The sequence below is a fragment of the Kryptolebias marmoratus genome, linkage group LG24 (genome assembly GCF_001649575.2).
Source record: "Kryptolebias marmoratus isolate JLee-2015 linkage group LG24, ASM164957v2, whole genome shotgun sequence".
Lineage (NCBI taxonomy): Eukaryota > Metazoa > Chordata > Actinopteri > Cyprinodontiformes > Rivulidae > Kryptolebias > Kryptolebias marmoratus.
Genome location: NC_051453.1, coordinates 4743488 through 4762596, shown reverse-complemented (window position 1 = coordinate 4762596; position 19109 = coordinate 4743488). Strand labels below are relative to the sequence as shown.

Genomic DNA, 19109 nt, shown 5'->3' with positions numbered 1-19109 from the left:
ACACACCGTCCTACTTGTTAGTGCCAGCCTCTGTCTCCTGAGGTTACAGTGCTAATCTGTGTTCATAAACACTTTCTACCTCTGTGCTCTGAAGACAATTTTCACATTTCCTCTGTACCTGCTAATTATCTGTTGATGTTGATTCTTGGGACCAATCCCCACAGAGAGTCCTTCCAGTGATTTTATTTTTCTTTTTTTCTGACCATAAAGCATATCTTTAAGAACACATATTCATACAAACACCATGAAATTTGTTACACATATTGTAAAATTGATTAAAACCTTATCTTGCAATCATTTATTCAACTGTAATATTTTGCAATATTCAAATGAAATACAGTAACTTCACTGAAAAATAATTTTGGATATCATTCATTTTACTTCAGTATTTTACTGAGAAATCCTTCAGCGTACAACACAATTTGCTGTTTTGTAAAAAGTTGTCCTTTACAAAAACATTCTGGCACAAAGAAAAGTGAAGATTAGGGAAACTATAAGAAAGAAGTTGTCTTTATACTTTTAATTGTAATCCACAGTAATTCACTAAAAGCAACTTTGTCATAAAATGTTTGTAGTTGTGTCCGTGTGGTGTTCCAGAATTTATTTATTTATTTTATAAAAGCAGCCAACAAGTTATCTGTAAGATTTACTTTAAAAGATAGAAAAATAGGTGAAATAAAGTAACATGTATTACTAGTTGATGCTGCTGCTTTTCTATAAGCTTTTAAAGCATGCTTGTAAGTGGAAGATCTGCATCTATTTACGGTTGATTTTGCTTTTATTACTCATTTAATCAGGTTTAATTGTAGTGATTTTACATGTTAGCCTCCAAGGTTATCTTCTCTAGCCTGCAACATCTATATGTATCAAGGACATGTACTGTAATATAAAAGAATATCTATAATGTATCTTAGAATGACCATATAACTGTATGCATACAGCTTAATAAACAAATGATACTGATAACCCACTTTAGTTGCTTTAGGATGATGGGTGGTTTATGCTGAATCCATCACTGTTAATTTACATGGATATGACAACTTTTTAGAGCAGCGCAGCAGTTGTTAAAAAAGAAACTTCCAAATTTGTGGCATAAAAAAATAAGCAAATGGAGCTTTTTTCTCTTTGGTGCTCCACTTGGGATAAAAGATGATTGCGCTGTTTGTGACAGCCTCAGAAACGTCACCATGGATTCATGTGAACGGAGTTTCTTTCCAGAGTCGGCTTGAATGAAAGCTTTACTTTTTCAGCAGCGGAGAGACGTCTCAGTCAACAAACAAACAAACAAACAACAAAAAGAGCAACTTAAGCCTCAAACCTTAAAAGTGGCAACAGATAAAACTTGACCTTAGCAATCTGAACTCAAAAGTACGATTTGGGACAGGCAATTTCCAACAGCAGAGATTAATTCAGATGAAAATTGAACACATGAGATTGGTTAAATGTATCCAAAGTATGAAACTTAGGTAAGCTTAAAAAAAGAAAATGCAAAGAAGGTCAAACAACAGGAGAATTTCCAGGGATGCAGCTGGAACATGTCTCAAAGACAAACTCACCGGACGAAGGAAGTACTCAGAGCATATACACACAGAGCAGGAAGATATTTAGACAGCAGTATGACTGATTTGGAAAAAAAACAAAAAACCCAAGGAAGCAGGAAAAGGAGATGAGAGGAGGGAAAGTACCAGAAATATACATACATACATAAAAAGGAGGGGCAAACTTGTGACAGGTCAGTTTATTCTTCCTCTGTATTAAAATGTATTAAAATTAGATTTTGTTCCTTGGTATATAAAGTACACATACACAACAATTAACAAATGATTTGTCTTTTTATAATTCAGCTTTGTAAATAACTTTTCCGTCACTATTCAAAAGCCAATCAGTTTAGGCATGGTGCCATTTAAGTTGCTCATTTCTGAAAGACCCCTAAGCTGTGTGTTTAGTGTCTCCATCAATTAACAATTTGTTAGTGGTTCTAACTGTTTTGGTTTACTCTCCTTTACTTTGTTTCTTCTAAAGCTCTTCAGTTTCACTTGTCATCCTTCAATCACTTTCTTCTGTTTCATTAAGCTGTATTTTACTTATCAGCTCCTCTCGTCTCTCCATGCCTTCATCGTCATTTTTATACCTCTCCTCCTCTTATGATGCTTGTTCCATACGGGACACACTCATTCCAGTTGTCATTTATCTTTCACCATCTGCTCCACTCAGTATGTATTTCTACTGAGCACTGCTGAGCTGTCACCTTCACATCTTTTCATTGACTATAAAGGAAGAAGTGATCATGGTTCACAGGAGGAAGAAATGAATCCTTTGGGTCTTTTCATGGCAGTTTGTATTGCTTTTATTTCAGGGTAGCTCAGTGACTGAAAGGTCAGTCTTGGCTTCTGGTCTGATTAGCTTGGTGGAGGCTAAAGAATATTGAACAATAGCAGATGCCCTGAAGTTCATTAGGTGTTTTTATATCCATGCATTAACAAGTCTAAAAGTTGGAAAAAAATAAGTATAATTTGTAGAAGCAAGAAAAACACCTAATCTAAATGACCTGGATTAAAAAGACTAAAAGCATCAAATGAGGAGCAGAGATTAGTGTTTATTATAATGGCTTACATTCATTCACATGTATGATGTATGCTTTTAGTTAAGTTTTTGTCCGTTTGCCTGCTAATAAACCCCTGTCCTCGGTGTATTTTAAAGCTCTGTTTTTGTAGACGCAGAAATGAGTCAGACAGCTTTTCAAATAAGGTTGTGCAATCTTATTATACACTTTTATTCTTACAATAGGCTGAAAGCATAGGTTGTTCACCATAATTTCAGGTTGTTAGCTGCAAAATGAAGCAGATGACAGTTTAAATTGTTCCTAATATTATTAATCCATTTGTGCATTTGTGTAACCTTTGACCCAGTTTAATTATTCATTGTTGAAATGGCTCTGATCATTCTCTGTAGGGCAGCCTAATGAAGCTGCCTTTTTCTTTTTTCTTTTTTTCTGCAACTCAAAAGTGTTGATCTACATGTGCAACATGTGTGTTTGCAACAAACTTTTATTGCACTCTTGTATCTTCCATATTATCGTTTCAGTGCAAATAAGACTTGAATTAATGCAGACACACATCATGCTGCTGTAGAATTGTGGTAAGAAAATTACAAAATCAAAATTCACTGACTGAAAAAAGGTTTGTGTTTAATAATGTGATGCATGTTTGTTTTTTAACCATCAAAACCTAATTATCATTAGTTTCTAATCAGATGCAACATTTTTGAGCACAAACATTCAGCCTGTGCACATTTTTTCATTCTTTTATATCATGTAAGATTAATTTGAATAAAAATCATGAAAAAAGACATCTTTTTTAGGTGAGAATCATCTGTTTTTTGACATGCAAGTGATTCACTGCTTGTGTTTTAAAAATTAAAATAATTTTATATTTGAAGTTTCTTATCTTTTATGAATTTTGCTACCACTTTTTCTTGTCCTTTTGACATTGGTCCAGCCAATAAATATATCTTTTATGACCAACCAGTTTTCTGTTTGACACTTTATTTTCCCCCCTCTTTGTGAATGCTCAATGACCGTTTTAAATAGCTCCCTGGGGTAATAATTATTATTATGTCACATTTTGTGCTCACTCCTACAATGGTAGTGCAAAACTAATGGCTCTGAAAGTGTTGTAGCACCACTCAGACTAATAACTGATTTATTTTCTACAAAAAATAAAAAAATAAAAAGTCTTTTCCTAGAACTGCAGAGTTCAAAGAATAAAAAATCATGCATAAAATGTATTTATCATCTTGCAAAAAAATCAACTCATCTTTTCTTTCAGTATTTATTTTTGATAGGGTCTTTTTTTCAGTGCAGCAAGCAGTATTTTTATGTCTTTATAACAGTGTTTTTGTGAGATGTTTGCCCTTTGGATAAATAATATTCCAGGTAAATTTGTTTGCCTTTGACAGCTCTACTATGTTCATGTAGAAAAAAAAAACTGTTTGAGTAAATCTGACACTTTTATGAACCCTGTTCTGATGCACAGAGAGATGTATATTATTCAACACATTTAGAGCTGAATGAAGGCAGAAATACTTCAAAGTAAAATAAAACAGCAAATAGACCTAGCTTTCAATTTAGATTATATACAGCTTACAGGAGTCAATAACTCTGTATAAGTTTGCATCTCAATTATTCCTAATCATCCACAGGCCTTGGTGTAAACCATTTTTATTGCAAATCTTTCTAAATGATGATTTAAATCACAGAAAATGTTATTTTCCTGTGTTTGCAGGTCTGTGTGTGAAGCTGCTGTGGCTGAGGAAAGATGAGGAAGAGCAGGAGTGTTCTCACAGTGTCTCCCAACAATGTAAGTCATCATGTAGGCTACCCAAAACATCCCAACAGTTAAATAACTGTTTATATCAGGAGCATTTACTTCTGACAGGACAAACTAGTTCTGAAAATTTCAATCAACACAAATAATAAGCCTGTAAGTATTTTAAAAAGAGGGCAAACTAGAGATTTGTTTCGATAAAGTCTGAAACTGAACAAACAAAAGCAGAAAGCAAATTGTCAGGGGACAACAATTTACTTTAGAAGAACAAAGATTATTGCTTTAACAAAATCAGCCCAGTTAATGTAATTTCCCAGTTTTTGGTTTTGATGCAGGATTCAGGCCGCTTTCCTTTCCTCTTTCAGTTTTTCTGCTCTGTGTCAGTTTCTGTGTTGTGACAGCTCCTCTGCTTTGTATATTTCTCTCTTCCTCCCCATGTTTCACCAGACAAGCTCCCTGCCTTTAAAACTGATGGACATGGTCGTTAATATTTTCAGAGTATATGTATGTGTGTTTGTCAGAATGCATGACTTTTTTAATAACATTTTTGAAATGGTTTTATCATAAGAAAGGAACTGCATAAAAATGTATTTATAAAACCACAAGAAAACATTTGACACCAACTGTGCCTTTGTGTTGACAAACAAAACAAATTATGTTGTTGAGCAAATTAAGAGAAACTTTGAAATCATCGTAAATCCTCTGCACTTAAATCTCCCTTCTGATCGATATGATTTACACATAATCTATTATGTCAGGGGAAGCTGCTATGGAAGCGACTGTCATTAGGTTCATGTTTTTCCTGACTTCTCCTATCAGTTTTAATTTTGTGTGAACAAAACATTATTTGGTGTATCTTTTGCTACAGGGAAAACCCAAGCCCCATTTCAGTCCACGTCTGTAAACACTTGTTTAAATCCTACAGAATGTACAATTAGTGGATGGTTTTTGACATGTGCCAAATGACAGCTTTTTGATTTCCTGTCACTATTTAAAAAAAAAGAACAAAAACAAGTCTTTGGTTAGTGTTGTTGCTCCCATTCTGCGCTCTGCTTCTTATTTCTGTAACTCATCTTTATGTCACTGTGAATTACTGATGTCAGAAAGTTAGTCTTCCATCTTAGTACAACAGATCTAACGCCTTTGCAATATTTTACCTGCAACTCTTTGTTGAACATTTTTAGTACAACTTGTTATCATAGCTAGCTTGTAATTATTTCAACAAGTTTAAACTTTTTTGTAAAGTTGCAGGCTTCTCTGTCACTTTGCCTCATGCACACTCAACAATGCACAAAAAATGCAAATTGCTTTTGCAAATCAGCTGTATTCATCTGTAGGCCAAAATCCAGCTCGTGTTCGGCGCCTGCCCATTTATTGAGTTCATGCAGGTTCACCCTGCAGAGGCTGTGGGTGTTTTTCTTTTCTTTCTGAAACACGGTATAAAGTGTGGGTGTTCATTACTCAATTTCTCAGCATCTTTATATTTTACTTTCCATGTTGGTTTGAATATTACATGTTTTATTAAAATAAATTTAGTGCCTCACTCACCTACCTTACCCCTCTTACCTTTCAGCGGCATCATGTTCATCACTCCCTTTTTTATTTTTTTATTCTCTTCACCTCCCACCTCCATTGTGATTCATGTTATTCTTTTTAAGGGTGTGTGGTTGTTAGGCTTTTTGACTTGTCCTTGGCACAAAAAATGCACTCAACGCTGTGACTCAATTGAGTTTTTCTGCCACAGGATCAAAGAAAAAAAAAGCAGCTTCCATATCTTAAGATTGCCCATGCACCTTGTTGTGATGATGCTCGCTTTTATGTTTTGTTAGTGAAGATACTAAAATTATCAATGATTTAACTGGGCTCGATAAACCAATCAAAACATCTGAACCTTTAAAGCACAAGTGGTACTTTGCATGGATGGCTAGGAAATGAGTGTTTTCTCTTGTTTGAGCTCCTGTGTGTGCATGCAGCCATATTTTAAAAAGTCTGTATATTTACAGGAGACGTTTCCATGAAAGCATGAAGTATTTCTTGAGTCATTGAGGTTAAGTGTGTTAAAGTTGAAAACTCCTAATTGATTGCATGCTACATCAGGGACTTGACATAGCTGGTGATGCTCAGCAGGATTAAGTTTAAGTGGTGTAAGTGTGGGCTGTTATACTTGTAAGAGTTTGTGTTAATGATTTGCCCATCATGAATCTGGCCTATCAGGGTTAGGTTAGTTCAATATGGTATATTTATATTCTGGAGGATGTATGCGATTAAAGCTAATAAGAATTTGACATGCACAGTAAAAGCGTTTGCCCTGTAATGTATGCATTAGTAGAGTGTGACGTGTTGAGGAATGGATAAATTGAATAATGCACTGCAGACCTAATGACCTCATTCTAATGCAAGTCACAGCAGACCTGAGTGCTCTAACTCGATGTGTGCATGAATGTGCTGCAGTGTTGTCGGTCACATGCCACCATTTGTGACTCTGCATATTTACTAAAGTCTGCTTCTGCCAGAGTTCCAACAGGCATATACTGTAGGTGCTTCAAGTTTTCTAACAATCTTTTGTCTCCGTTCCTTAAAGTGAGAGTTTAGATTTTTGAAGTGGTGTCTTTGTTGTTATCAGTAATCAGTGTCTTACCTGCAGTAAACACCAGTCAGACTATTATCAGTTTGAAATACCAGGCAAAAGCTTTCATGGGGTAGTTGTGCTAATGGCTAGCTAGACTGAAAAGAGTTCCAGTCAGATTTTTTTGCTGCTCAAAACAACTTAAATTCCCCAAATTTAATTTAATTTAATCTGTTCATACCACAGCTGTTTTATTAGCCATTATACTGCTGTCACCTTTACATTAGATGATTATTTACTTACAGTAGAAGTCTATAAATATTTACACTGAAGACCAAGTCATTTTGGGGTCATTACTAATAACATGTCACGTGAAACACGTTTATCAAAATGGAACATATTAAGTTTAACCAGGTAGAGAAACTGTCTAATGCAAAACTAATGCAGTGTAATAACTCCAAATATTAAACCGGTTCAAGTAGAAACGATTTTATTGATTACATTACTGTTAGTTAGTTACTCTGGCTGGTCAAGTATAACCTGCTATGTATTGCTACAGATGTTTCATTTACAAGACGTGTGTGTATGCACACATCTCTGATTCAAAGCCTGTTTCACCCTAAAACTAATGTACCATCTGTTAGATCAGTGGTTTCCAAAGTAGGGGATGGGACCCCACTGTGGGTCATAAAACATCCAATGAGGGTCCACAGATGATCTCCAGAAATCAAAATAAATGTAATGGATTGTTAGTGACACATTTATGCCATAAATATTAATTGATTAAAATAAAAAGTAGTGTTTGAGGCTTTTTGGAATAATCTTTTGTTTTAAATGCATTTTTAAATTTCTGTATGTCTGTATAAATAAATGTACAGACTCCATTTCTCTCTTATCATTTGACAACTTTCCTGTTCTCCCATAAGCTTGTATTTAAGAGGGGCGTGGGTCAAACTGAACAGCTGTTTATTCTCCAATTAGAGACATTAAAAACTCACATTTTTACCAGCAACAGCAAACGTTTACCACAGTCTCTTTGTTCTCCCTACCCTCTGTGCTGTGACCTGTTCTCATCCACTTGGCTCTTTTAATTACTCTCATCTGCATCGTTTCAGTTTGAATCTGAAAATATTCCCTCTTCTTTCTCTTTTGTGTCTGGTTAGGAGGAGGAAAGCTGGTTTCTACAGCAACTGTAACTCTTTGGATTATATGAACTGTGACCACTTGCACTTTGTCTGTCAGTCTATCGCCTGGCATTAAGAGCTCACGCCTTGTCGTTTTAAAATCCCCTTTCTGCACAAACAGTGAGATGCTTTAAGTTTCCTTCTAGTCTCTGCTTTTTATTGAAGCACATCCTCTTTAAATAGTAAGGTTTATGTCGAGAATCATAAAAACCTGCTTGTCCACTAAACTTCAAAATCATGTAAGCAGTCCTTGTTTTCAATTATTTAAAAATATAATAAAGCCAAAGTGGAATCAGTGTCACAAACTTATGCACATCTCATGATTTAAGTACGGAGGAGACTGATGTGGTTGAAGTTGATTCCTTGCTCATATGACCAGGTTTAAAAAGAAAGTAGTCACAGAGTGAAACTGGTGCATGTGTGAAATAGAGGTTGGTGTGAGCAGGGCAATGCTCCAATCAATAATGCTGCCACCATCTAGTTGGGAGGTTGTGTCTGAAAACACACCAATTTGGCCCTGAACCACCTTTGTTTGGCATGTGGGATTTACTGAAGGGAAACAGCAGCAGCTTCATGTGAACATTTATTTATTTTTATGCTGACAAGGTGCAACCAATGTGTGTAAAGGGTCAGTGTTTCACATCATTCAAAAGGAGTTTTAGTCCACTTTTTTTGAGAGGTTGCTTTAGGTCATTGAGGTTTGTTTATCCACAGCTCTCTTAAGGTCCCACAACAACATTTCAGTCATGTTGAGGTCTGGATTTGGACCATTGCAGCACATGAATTCTTTTCTTTTTCTGTCAGTCTGTTGTTGACCTGTTGCTGTTTGGGATCGTTGTCTTGTTGCATCACCCAGTTTCTGTCAGCCTCATATTGACTTTAGAAAACTTTGGTATACACTACAGTTCGTGGTCAGCTCAATGTCTGGAAGTTGCCAGTGTCTTTTTATTTCTAAACAATCCCTCTATCAGTACAACTGGAAATAAAGTGATTGTTGATGATGATGATCAGTGTTTCCTGAATGTGCCTCTGTGCATGTTGGTCACACTCTCGTCTTGTCTGTTTCTGTCATCTTGCAGTTTGTTTAAATGCAAGTTTGAGAACCTAAATTGTTCTGCCAAGTACTTTGTAGAGAGAGGATTATTTCTTTTGGCAGCCCTGTTGAACACACAACTCTTGTTCAGACTTTCCTTAATTTTACTGATATGAATTTTACAATTTAACTCTAATACCATGTTTTTAAAAATATATATTTTTTCCAAATATAGTACAAGTACTAATAAATGCCAGGGTACTCCTTGCAATTACTTTCAGTATGTGTTTGAAAATCAAAGGAGCTTACTTTTGATATTAACTCCTCAAACAGAGCCAGGACAGCGATAGTTTTTAAAAAGGGTCCATTGGTGAGCGATGAGACTGTCGGGAAGCTCGTGCTCAGATCTGTATTTTTCCAGGGCTTCTTCTGTTCTGTGAGAAACTGTAGTTTTCTGCTGCAAACTCTTTGAACTTGGTGTTATATATTTTTAAAAATATTTTTATATATAATTTTATTAACAAACTGCTTGAGTTGAAAGTGCTAGATTGACAACTTTGCTGAGCATAAACTGCTTTACCAACTTTACAGCCCTGTCATGGCGGAGATCTGATCCTTATGGTTAAACTAATATTGTTTTTATACAAAAGAGTTCTGTAATCTAGATAAACAATAAAAATTTATACAAGTTTGCCGTCTCAAAGTTAATAAATTATGATCTAATTGATTCGAGAGTCTAAAAAAGAACAGCAAATTAAAGGAGAGTTGTAACTGAGAGCCTGTTACGTTATGGATGTGGCATTCCTGCAAAGAAATTGACTTCAGCTTTAAATTAATCATCAAAATCGGTTATCTATACATTCAAACATATAAGTGGTCAAACTGCTTTGTCGTTTGGAAATAGAAAGACATGAACAGATAAAGAGGATAGATTCCATCTGAATCTCAATCTGTTTCTCCGTCTCTGCTGCATCTGCTTTCTTGTTCCTGTAATAAACTGCCTGCTTATTAAATGCGTGAAGCTAAAATTATTTACATGGCCTTTAACAGTTTGTACCCAACATGTTTTTGTGCGTAAACCTCTGACAAACTAAACATTATCACATCCCATGTGTTTTGCTGGGTAGAGGGAAAGGAGGCAATTTATTTTCTTTCTTGCTGGAGACAAAGAAATCACATTACTTCATAGCGATGATGATGAAAGAAAACGGGAGGCACAATAATTCACCAAACAGTTTTATTAATATCCTCTTCCTCTGTCATCTTCAGAGAAATATTTCATCACTTTAAACAACTTATAAATCCAACCAAGAGGAAGCGATAATCCTGAAAAGACCTTGTATCCAAAGACAAGACTGTCTTTGTTGAAAACATGTGAAACAGTCATTAAACTCAAAGTAATTTTTCAATCTTGTGTTTTTCTTTAAAAAAAACAAACAAACTGCTGAATTACTTTACTGTTTCTGCTGTTTACATTTGCATATTTACTAAATTGACAGCGTTGCAATGCATACATTTTAAATTGAAACGAACCAGAAACAAATCAGATATGTGTCCAACAATAACGGGAACAACCCCAAAGCAATATTCAAACCATGTGTTTTGGTATTTTTTAGAATGTGTATGTGGGCGCTTGTTGTCACATGCATAAAAGATTGCACAGATGCTTGTGCATATTGTTAGAAGCCATTATTTAGATGGATATCTTATTTTATACACTTGTCCTTTTCAGTTGTTGTTGTAGAAGTATTTTCTTCCTCTTTCTCTCACACTCTCTCATTTTTCTTTAATTCTCTTATCTTCACACCCTCCGTGCCTCACTCATCTCTCTCTTTAAGCTTTTCTGTCATGGCCTAACCCCTGCTGCTCCTGCCCTGCTTGCTTTTATCCTGTCAGTCACTCCGCTCTCTGTTTTACCTTTTTACCTCCTGTCAACGATCAGCTGTCCTCCTCGTTCTTTTTTCCCCCTCTCGCTCCCTGCTCCTCTTTCACTTCATCTGAAGGGCAACAGGTGTTGTTTTCTGAGCTCATCTGCTCATCTCCTCCCTGCTGTGTTGTTGCTTTGGTGTCAAAATGGCAGTAACACAGAGGGATCAGTGTTGGTGGGGTGAGCGATAAATGGAAAGGACTTCAAAGATTCCCTGAGATGCATTATGCTCAGTCTGAGACGATAGAAGACAACTAATGGTAAATGTTTTTATAAAAGCAGTTATTTGAAAAATAAAATATTAATTTTTCTATTTGGCTCAGAGTGAAAATCAGAGAAAAGCAAATGTCAAGTTCTTCTAGATACATCGATTTGACTAAATAAAGTGTATTGTGAGCTTTTGTGAAGAAATCCCCAAAATATCCAAACAATATTTCCAAAAATGATAGATACAACCTTAATTTTATAGTTTTATTTTGTTTAGATGCATTTACTTTTTAGAATTGCTTAATATGGTCATTTGAACATGCGTCGAGGCTTGTGGCTGTTTTCGTGTCAGAGCTCACATGCATCAGCTGGTCACCAAAACAACGTGTTTATGGGAGCTCTGGATGCTGGAATAATTATGTAAATAAGATGAAACATGTTACAGGAGGAAATTATGGTGAATTACTGGAATAAAAAGCAAAACATTTAACACAGGAGGCAACTCAGTTTCATAAATAGAACTTTGTTTTAGTTTCTATGCTTGTGTGTGTGTCTGTTAATAAAATATCTCATGAACCACATGATGGAGCTTAACTGGAGTTGATTTAAAGTGTTACCACCACAAAAGTGGACTGTAGTAAACGGTTAAAAGTTACCTGAACAATACTGTGTGATTTCCCTTTATCACCAAAGTGCCTTTTGGAGTATCTTGATGGTTTGGTTTCTGTGTGCAGTTGAGTGAAACACCCGTGAATCACTCCTGGTGTACGCTTAATTGGACTGGGATCTAGAGGGTCAATGTCTCGTCAACTTTGTCTTGTTCTTTGAGTTGATCCTGATGGAGCGTTTTCTTGTTGAAGAATCCAGCAGGCATGAAAATGCACCAGTGCTACTGAGCTAATGTGTCCGGACAGCACTCTGTCATAATATCTTAAATATTTTTGCCATGTGTCATGATTCAAGGTTTCTCAGAATAAGTCTACATGGTAATGAGTCCTCAATTTTATCACAATTTAGATCCAAAAGGGCCGAAGATGGCACATATGTTTAAGAGTACTGAAATTTTCTGCCTGATTTTTGTTTTTTTATGGCAGTAAAAACATGCTGTGGCAGCCACACATTAGTTTAAAAGAAGAAATCTTTAAAGTTTTCCTAGATGCCTGGTAATTACAACAGATTTCAAACACAAACCGATACATTGAGAAAATAGGGTAAAGTTTTTAAAAGAAGGTATATGATGCTAGTTCTAATCAAATCTTATATAATGTACATTGTGGGATTGAAAATCTGGCCATAATTTTGAGTCTGATTCACGACACCAGTTGAACTGACTCAGTCTTTCACACGTATATCTGTCTCGTGCGTCATCCAGTCAGTCAACGACTTGCTACTTCCAATTTTGCGTAAGGAAAAAGAAAAACTGTTTCTTTTTTACTTAAAAAAGGAGAAATGATTCATCCATGATTTTTCTGCAGTCATGGTGTTCTCAGCCTGACATCTTCCTGTAGAAGATTATGATTCATGTTTTAAAGAACTTGTGTGGTGCATCTAACAAAATTATGCAGTTTATTACCTATAAAAATAATTAAAATAGTTTGTACAACATGAAAACATGTAAGAATAAGGGGAGGGGTGTACTGATAAGGAGCCAGCGTGGCACAGTTCTTCTCTTCAGTATCACTGTTAGAGACGGGAGGTTATAAATTTACTAAAGGGCTTTACAAAGAAAAACAGAATAAGGGCCAAATGCACAATGAACCCAGGTGATCTCCCTATCATTCTCTCTGCCCCACAGTATTGGTTCTGCTGTTTTAAATTAAAATCATTTTCTTGCTTTATTAAACTTGAAAGACGGCTCAGCAGTGAAGCCATTTTAGTGCCACAAATCGATTTTTATTGTTTTGAATTTCATTACATAATGTCTCCCTTTTGATTGTTGCAATGCATTTCTGTTGGCCTAGAAAATAAAAGCCATTCTGATTTAGGTATGTTCTGCTTGGCTTTTAGAGAAGAAGTCCAAATGATTTATTTTTTTTATTACATTTATATTTAAAGAGACATTTTAAGGCTAAATTAACTCCTGTTGCTTAATTAAATTTGGTCCAAGATGATATTTAAGAACATGTTGGTTTGTACATATGCTGAGGAATGTGACTGGGTAGGACTTTTTTATTTTTTTTTAGCTTGTTATGGTTTCAAGGTCTGCTGTTGTTAAATTTATCATTGCTTTTTAGTTCACAATTTTATTTTTTGTTCTGTTTCTTTTTCTAGTTGTACTCTTTTACTTGTTTCATTATTCGCTTTAGCTTTTTTCGCTCCTTTGGTTGTTTCAGTTTGTCTTTTTTGTTTGCTAATCATACCTCCTGCAGTGCGTTAGTTGTAATCTTCCCCCTCATCTTTCCCTTGCTTTTGTGGTATTGCAGTTGCTTTCAGCTCTTGCTAAGTTTGTTCCAGTTTAGTTTCTTTTTGTCAATAAAGAACTTTTGTGCCCACGACATGCCCGCCTGCCTCTTTGTTCTGCATTCGGGTCCTTCAACCATCGTCACGCTCAAACCATGACAATACCATTTTAAAAAGTTTTGTTTTTTCATGAAGTAAAGAAAATAATTTTTTTTAATTTTGTGTTTTGAGACGAGTAGTTCTGTGCATAAAGATAAAATCCAGACAAACTATAATCTAAAGGTGTGACAGACATAGCTCGAGGCATGGATTTTAATGTGCTGTTTCTGTTGCTACAAACCTTTAAAGCTGATCAGTTTTCAGTATTTTTGTTGGCTATTAGCACTGATCATCAGACTTCAGTTAGTCTCTGGGGACAAAGATAGTCAGCCTCCACACTGCTGAAAGGAAATGTGAATGAAGTGTGGCTTTAATCATCCTGATAGCTGGAAAGGTGCAGATTTGTAATGGACAGAAGCCATCAGTAGGTAGAGAAGGCAACTCTCCCAGAAAGGCTGTTTACTCGAATATGGGTTACAAGGAAGTTAATATAAACCTAAAAAAGGCACTGTGTTTTTTGTTTTTTGTTTTATTTCCAGGCACTGCTTCCATATTTACCTGAATCTGCACAAGACAGGCCTGAAAACAGGAAAGCCTGAAGGTTATTTGTTGTTTGACATTTATGACAATGAGGAGGACTGATGTAACTGCAGGGTAACAACTGACTTTACTGACATTACAGAATCTGCTGCTTTCTTTATTTTAAATATCTTGAAAACAAAACGTAATGTTCATTTTGAGTTCCTCCAAGCCTGTCCTGGTTAATGTGCCTGTGTGACACTGTGTGGAGGTTAAGACGGTGCCTGGGGGTGTCGTTATGTCACTGTGTTGAGGCTTGTATATGTTGCAGATGAAGGTGATTTCCCAGCATGCCTCTTGATTGATGCTGAGCACATGCTGTGGTGCTGCAAGGTGTTTTATTTTTTTTTTAGGCTGAATCTTTTTTTCTTTTGTAACTTAAAAACCCAAGCACATCGAAATGAATGAGACAGAGTTGAAAGAGTTTACAGTGATCATAAACCGTTGAGCGGTGTTTAGATGCTTGATAAATATGGTGCAAAATTTCAGACCATCCAGCTTCTAATTGGAAATCAAGGGTTCTACCTGTAATACATGAGAACATCTTGTTTAACTCGCTGTGCACATCTGTCTCCAATTAGAAAGGCATATAGTTTTTTTTTTTTTTTTGCTTGTCAAGATTTACCAAGCACTGCTGACTTAAATGTAAATTTGACTGTATATTTGATAAAGAAATACTTTCATTTATGTCCCTGAACCAGTTAAGCTAAGAAAACATTTAGATGGTGAATAGTTACATTTGTTCAGTTAAATTGAGCAGTGGATTTAGTTTTAAATTGCATTTTAAAAATGTGAAAAAGGAAAATGAAAATCATTCATTATTTTCTACTGGGATGCAATTTTTAAAATAAGTTCTACAGTTTTGTTTCTTTAACAGTATTTTGTGCAATAATCTGACACAAAATGTTGGGCTGAGTAAGAACAATAATCCCCAGAATAGAAATTCTGTGTGTTAACAGATTATTAAAGAAAAAGGTCTTTGTGTGCTACAGTTTTAGTGAAGCTCAAGCTTCTAGCACCACCTAGTGGCTAAACTGATTATGTTGAATAAACTATTGCCTATTTTAATATCTTAGGACAACTCATTTAATAACCTTGATTATGCTCTTGTTGTCTTGTTTTCTGTCATCTATCCAGGACAGCAAGGAGCCTCCGGACTGCTGCCTTAGTGAGTCTTTCACTTCTCCTTCCTGCACTCTTGGGGTTGATCTGTGCCGCGGCCGACGCCGTTTTTCGGGTAACCTGCAGCTACCCCCGCTGTCATGGCGTCAAGGGGAAAGGTCACGGACGCCAGAATATGAGATCATGCCGAGGCCAACATCTCTCCCATTTGGAGCTCCTCCCAGGATCGACATCACACCTGTGGACCCAGATAGGTAGGTGTAACTGCGTGTGCATCATTCAACTCCTTAATTTACAGCCAAGAAAACCCATATCTGATTTTTTACATATCTGAGACGTTGACATTGATGTTTTGTTTTCCTGGCATTTCTAATATTCAACACCATTTTGACATTCCATGGAAAAACAGGACAAATTAGGAATGAAAACCATTAAAATCCACAGGCCTCCAGGCTGGTGTTGATTTTCTGGTGACACTGCTGCACCATCTGAACATTTAGAGGCATTAGTAAGTCACATATCCTTTACAGCTTTATATTAATTTATAGGGAAATGACTGTGTTTGAAAAAATCTTATTCCTTTACTGTATCAACAGTATTGATTGGTCAATCAGACACATGATCACCTGTTCAGAAAAATCTAAAAACATTGTTCATAGAAAAAAAAAACCCACAAGTTTGCCTTTTGATTAAATATGTTTTATTCTATTATTGTTTTCAAAATAATACAGCTTGAAGCAAAATTTTCTTTGCAAAACAAGTTATGATTGTATTTGTTGAAATATATAGTTTGAGTGGTGGTACAGCTGATCACCTGACAAACAGGCAAACAGGAGAGATGCTGTGGCGTTTTTCCCGCGCTGACGTCTACGGTACAGTCGTACATTTAAACACTCAAAAGTGTTTAAAAAGTGAAGTTGGCCAAGTTTTATTCAGCATGTATTCCATCAAAACCATCATGCTTCTAGTCACTGCACTGTGCTGTGACACCTAAAACTATACTACACGATCAGTCATTTAAAATCATATGTGTGGCCTTAAAGCTGATTAAAATAAGATGTTTGAAGCTGCTAATTCCTTCAGACAGACATTAAACTCAAGTTCTACGGAAGATCCAGTTCTGTCGACAGAGCTGTAAAGTATCTCCCTCACCTCACCATTTAGCTTTCAGGTTGCATTCACCCTGTCAAAGTTGATACTCCCTTGTTTCATTATTTATGCTCCATGCCTTCAGACATGATTATGTATTCATTCTCTCTCTCTCTCACACACACACACACTCACTCACATGCACGTGTGGTTTCAGCCGACAAACACCAAGTGTCCGAACCTTGATGAGGAGCGAGTTATTCAGTTGCTTCAGACTGAGACATGCTTTTTACTAAATTAATTAATCAGTCTTGATTTTGCGAGACACTTGAGTACCATATGGGTTAGTGTGTGTGTGTGTGTGTGTGTGTGTGTGTGTGTGTGTGTAAGATCTCAGTACAGTTGGAGCCCCTTGATGAGTTCTTGAGGCTGCTGAGTGTTTTATTAATCTTGGCTTCATGAGTAAGAGAGAGGCTGGTGCTGATCAGCACTAATTAGCACTGTAGTTAAATGTATGCATGTCATCATTAAGAAAAGAAACAATGGTACATTTTAGGAATGCTTAGTATTACTTTGTCACATAAAAGAAAAAAAACATTTAAAAATGGAATTTGGTTGGGGCAGCTCACCTCCAAAATGAAGGTAATATGTTTTGTTGATCAGTTTCTTTATAAGTTGAAATACTGTGAAATAAGGAAACAAAAAGTCCCAAAGTTGCAGTATTTGTTACAACCAGAAGAGGGCAGTGTGCTTACGCCTGACTGGATGCAGGAACACAAACCAGAGTTGGATTAAAGGGCAAAACTTCAAAAGATGAGTTGGGGGTTAATGTAAATTCAGAGAGACGGGCTCACTAAACTGGTAAACTTGACTTACAGTAAAGAAAATATACTTTGGCTTTTTTTGCTAAGGGTCTAACCAGTTATTTTTAAACATTTTAGAAAGCACTGTTTAATGTCAAATAATGTTGGAAAAATAATCATCTTGAACGAGTTCAGTTTGTACCTGTATTCAATAGGTCTAGTTTTAATATTTTTCCCTCTTAAACATATGTGTTCTTATATTTGATTCAGTCTGATTTGATGTTACCCTCGTGGGGTTGCTAAGGGGGTCATGGGAGTTTGACTCCAGTCCACATGTGTTTTGTAGATCTGGAGAAGGCTTATGACTGTGTTCCCCGAGGCATTCTGCGGGGGGTCTTGTGGGAGTATGGAGTGTTTGGGTTGCTTTTGAGGGCTATCCGGTCCCTGTATAACCAAAGCAGGAGCTGTGTCTGCATTCTTGGCACAAAGTTGAGCTTGTTCTCGGTGCAGATTGGACTCTGCCAGGGCTGTCCCTTGTCTCTGATCCTGTTTGTGGTGTTAATGGACAGGCTCTCAAGGTGCAGTTGGTTCTTAATTGGAAATGGATGGAATGCTGCCTCTCTGCCTCATGTGGAGGAGTTCAAGTATCAGAGTAGAGCCGCTGCTCCTTCACATTGGAAGGAGTTAGCTGAGGTGGTTTAGGTATCTGATTAGGATGCCTCTCTGTGGAGGTTTTTCAGACATGTCCCAGTGGGAAGAAACTTTGAGGCATACCCAGAACTCACTGACTCACTGGAGGGATCCTCCAGGAGGAGCTGGAGAGTGTTGCTGAGGAATAGGAGGTCTGGGTTTCTCTCCTGGACTTGTTGTCTCTGCGACCCGGTAGAAGACGGATGGATGGATGGATGGATGATGTTATATTTCTGTTAAAAGTGATTTTTATCGGTGTGAGTATGCTCTGCTCTGACAACCACAGATTTAATAGCAGGTGAGGTGCATGTCAGTCATTGCTAATCTTGGTGGTGCTCCTGCAGATGTAGCCCATTGCAACCTGATATGAGCACACACGTACACAACACCTGAGGCCTTAAGGGATAAGAAGCCCTCTCACAAAGTTATGTTAAGCATCGCTTCCGCAAAATGTAAATGGTTAGAAGAACCTTTCTCAAGGCTCTCATGTATAAATACTCCTACCTCTCCAATCCTTGAGTCTGTACCTGTATGTATGTGTTCTTATGATGCACATCCCCTCATCTGTCAACTTGATCCCCTCTTCTTATTGAAGTGGCTGTGTAAATGTTAGAAGCAGGGAGGAGGGAGCAAGATGTTATTTTTAGATTCAATTATTTTTCCTGCTGATGTACACATTTGTTTCTGTGCTGAGATTGATTTTGAATCTTTGTGTGTGTCTGTGTGTGTTTGTGCCTCTTCTTGAGCTCGATTTGGAGCAGAAGGCAACTCTAAGTTTGCTCCTTCAGTTGTCATGTGGATGTTGTTTGCAAACCTAACTGTCAAGCTGAAGATTTAAGTGTGTGAGCTGAGTCTGATGACAAAGCTGAAAGTGTTTTGTGAATATGTTGGCTTTTGCATGATAAATGAGATGTAAGGGATTTAAAGTTACACATAAGCTCACTTTAGACATAAGGCAACACAATTTTAATAAGCAGAATTTTGTATTTGAATTTTTAATTGCAAACAGGAAAGTTTCAGTTTTTTCCAATTACAGTATGGGTTAGAATATAAACATGTCTCCACTGTTGACACCGTGTTAAACA

At 36.5% G+C, this 19109-nt stretch overlaps 1 protein-coding gene across 1 annotated transcript in view; it reads left to right on the top strand.

Annotated features, from left to right (window-relative positions):
* Positions 1-4301: 4301 nt before the first annotated feature.
* pde4ba (phosphodiesterase 4B, cAMP-specific a) overlaps positions 4302-19109 on the top strand; it is a 123886-nt gene continuing 109078 nt past the window's right edge. Inside the window, exons 1-2 of the mRNA XM_025006870.2 lie at positions 4302-4358; positions 15458-15696. Coding sequence (XP_024862638.1) covers positions 4317-4358; positions 15458-15696 — 281 coding nt within the window. The 5' untranslated portion in view covers positions 4302-4316. The remainder of the gene's footprint in view (positions 4359-15457; positions 15697-19109) is intronic.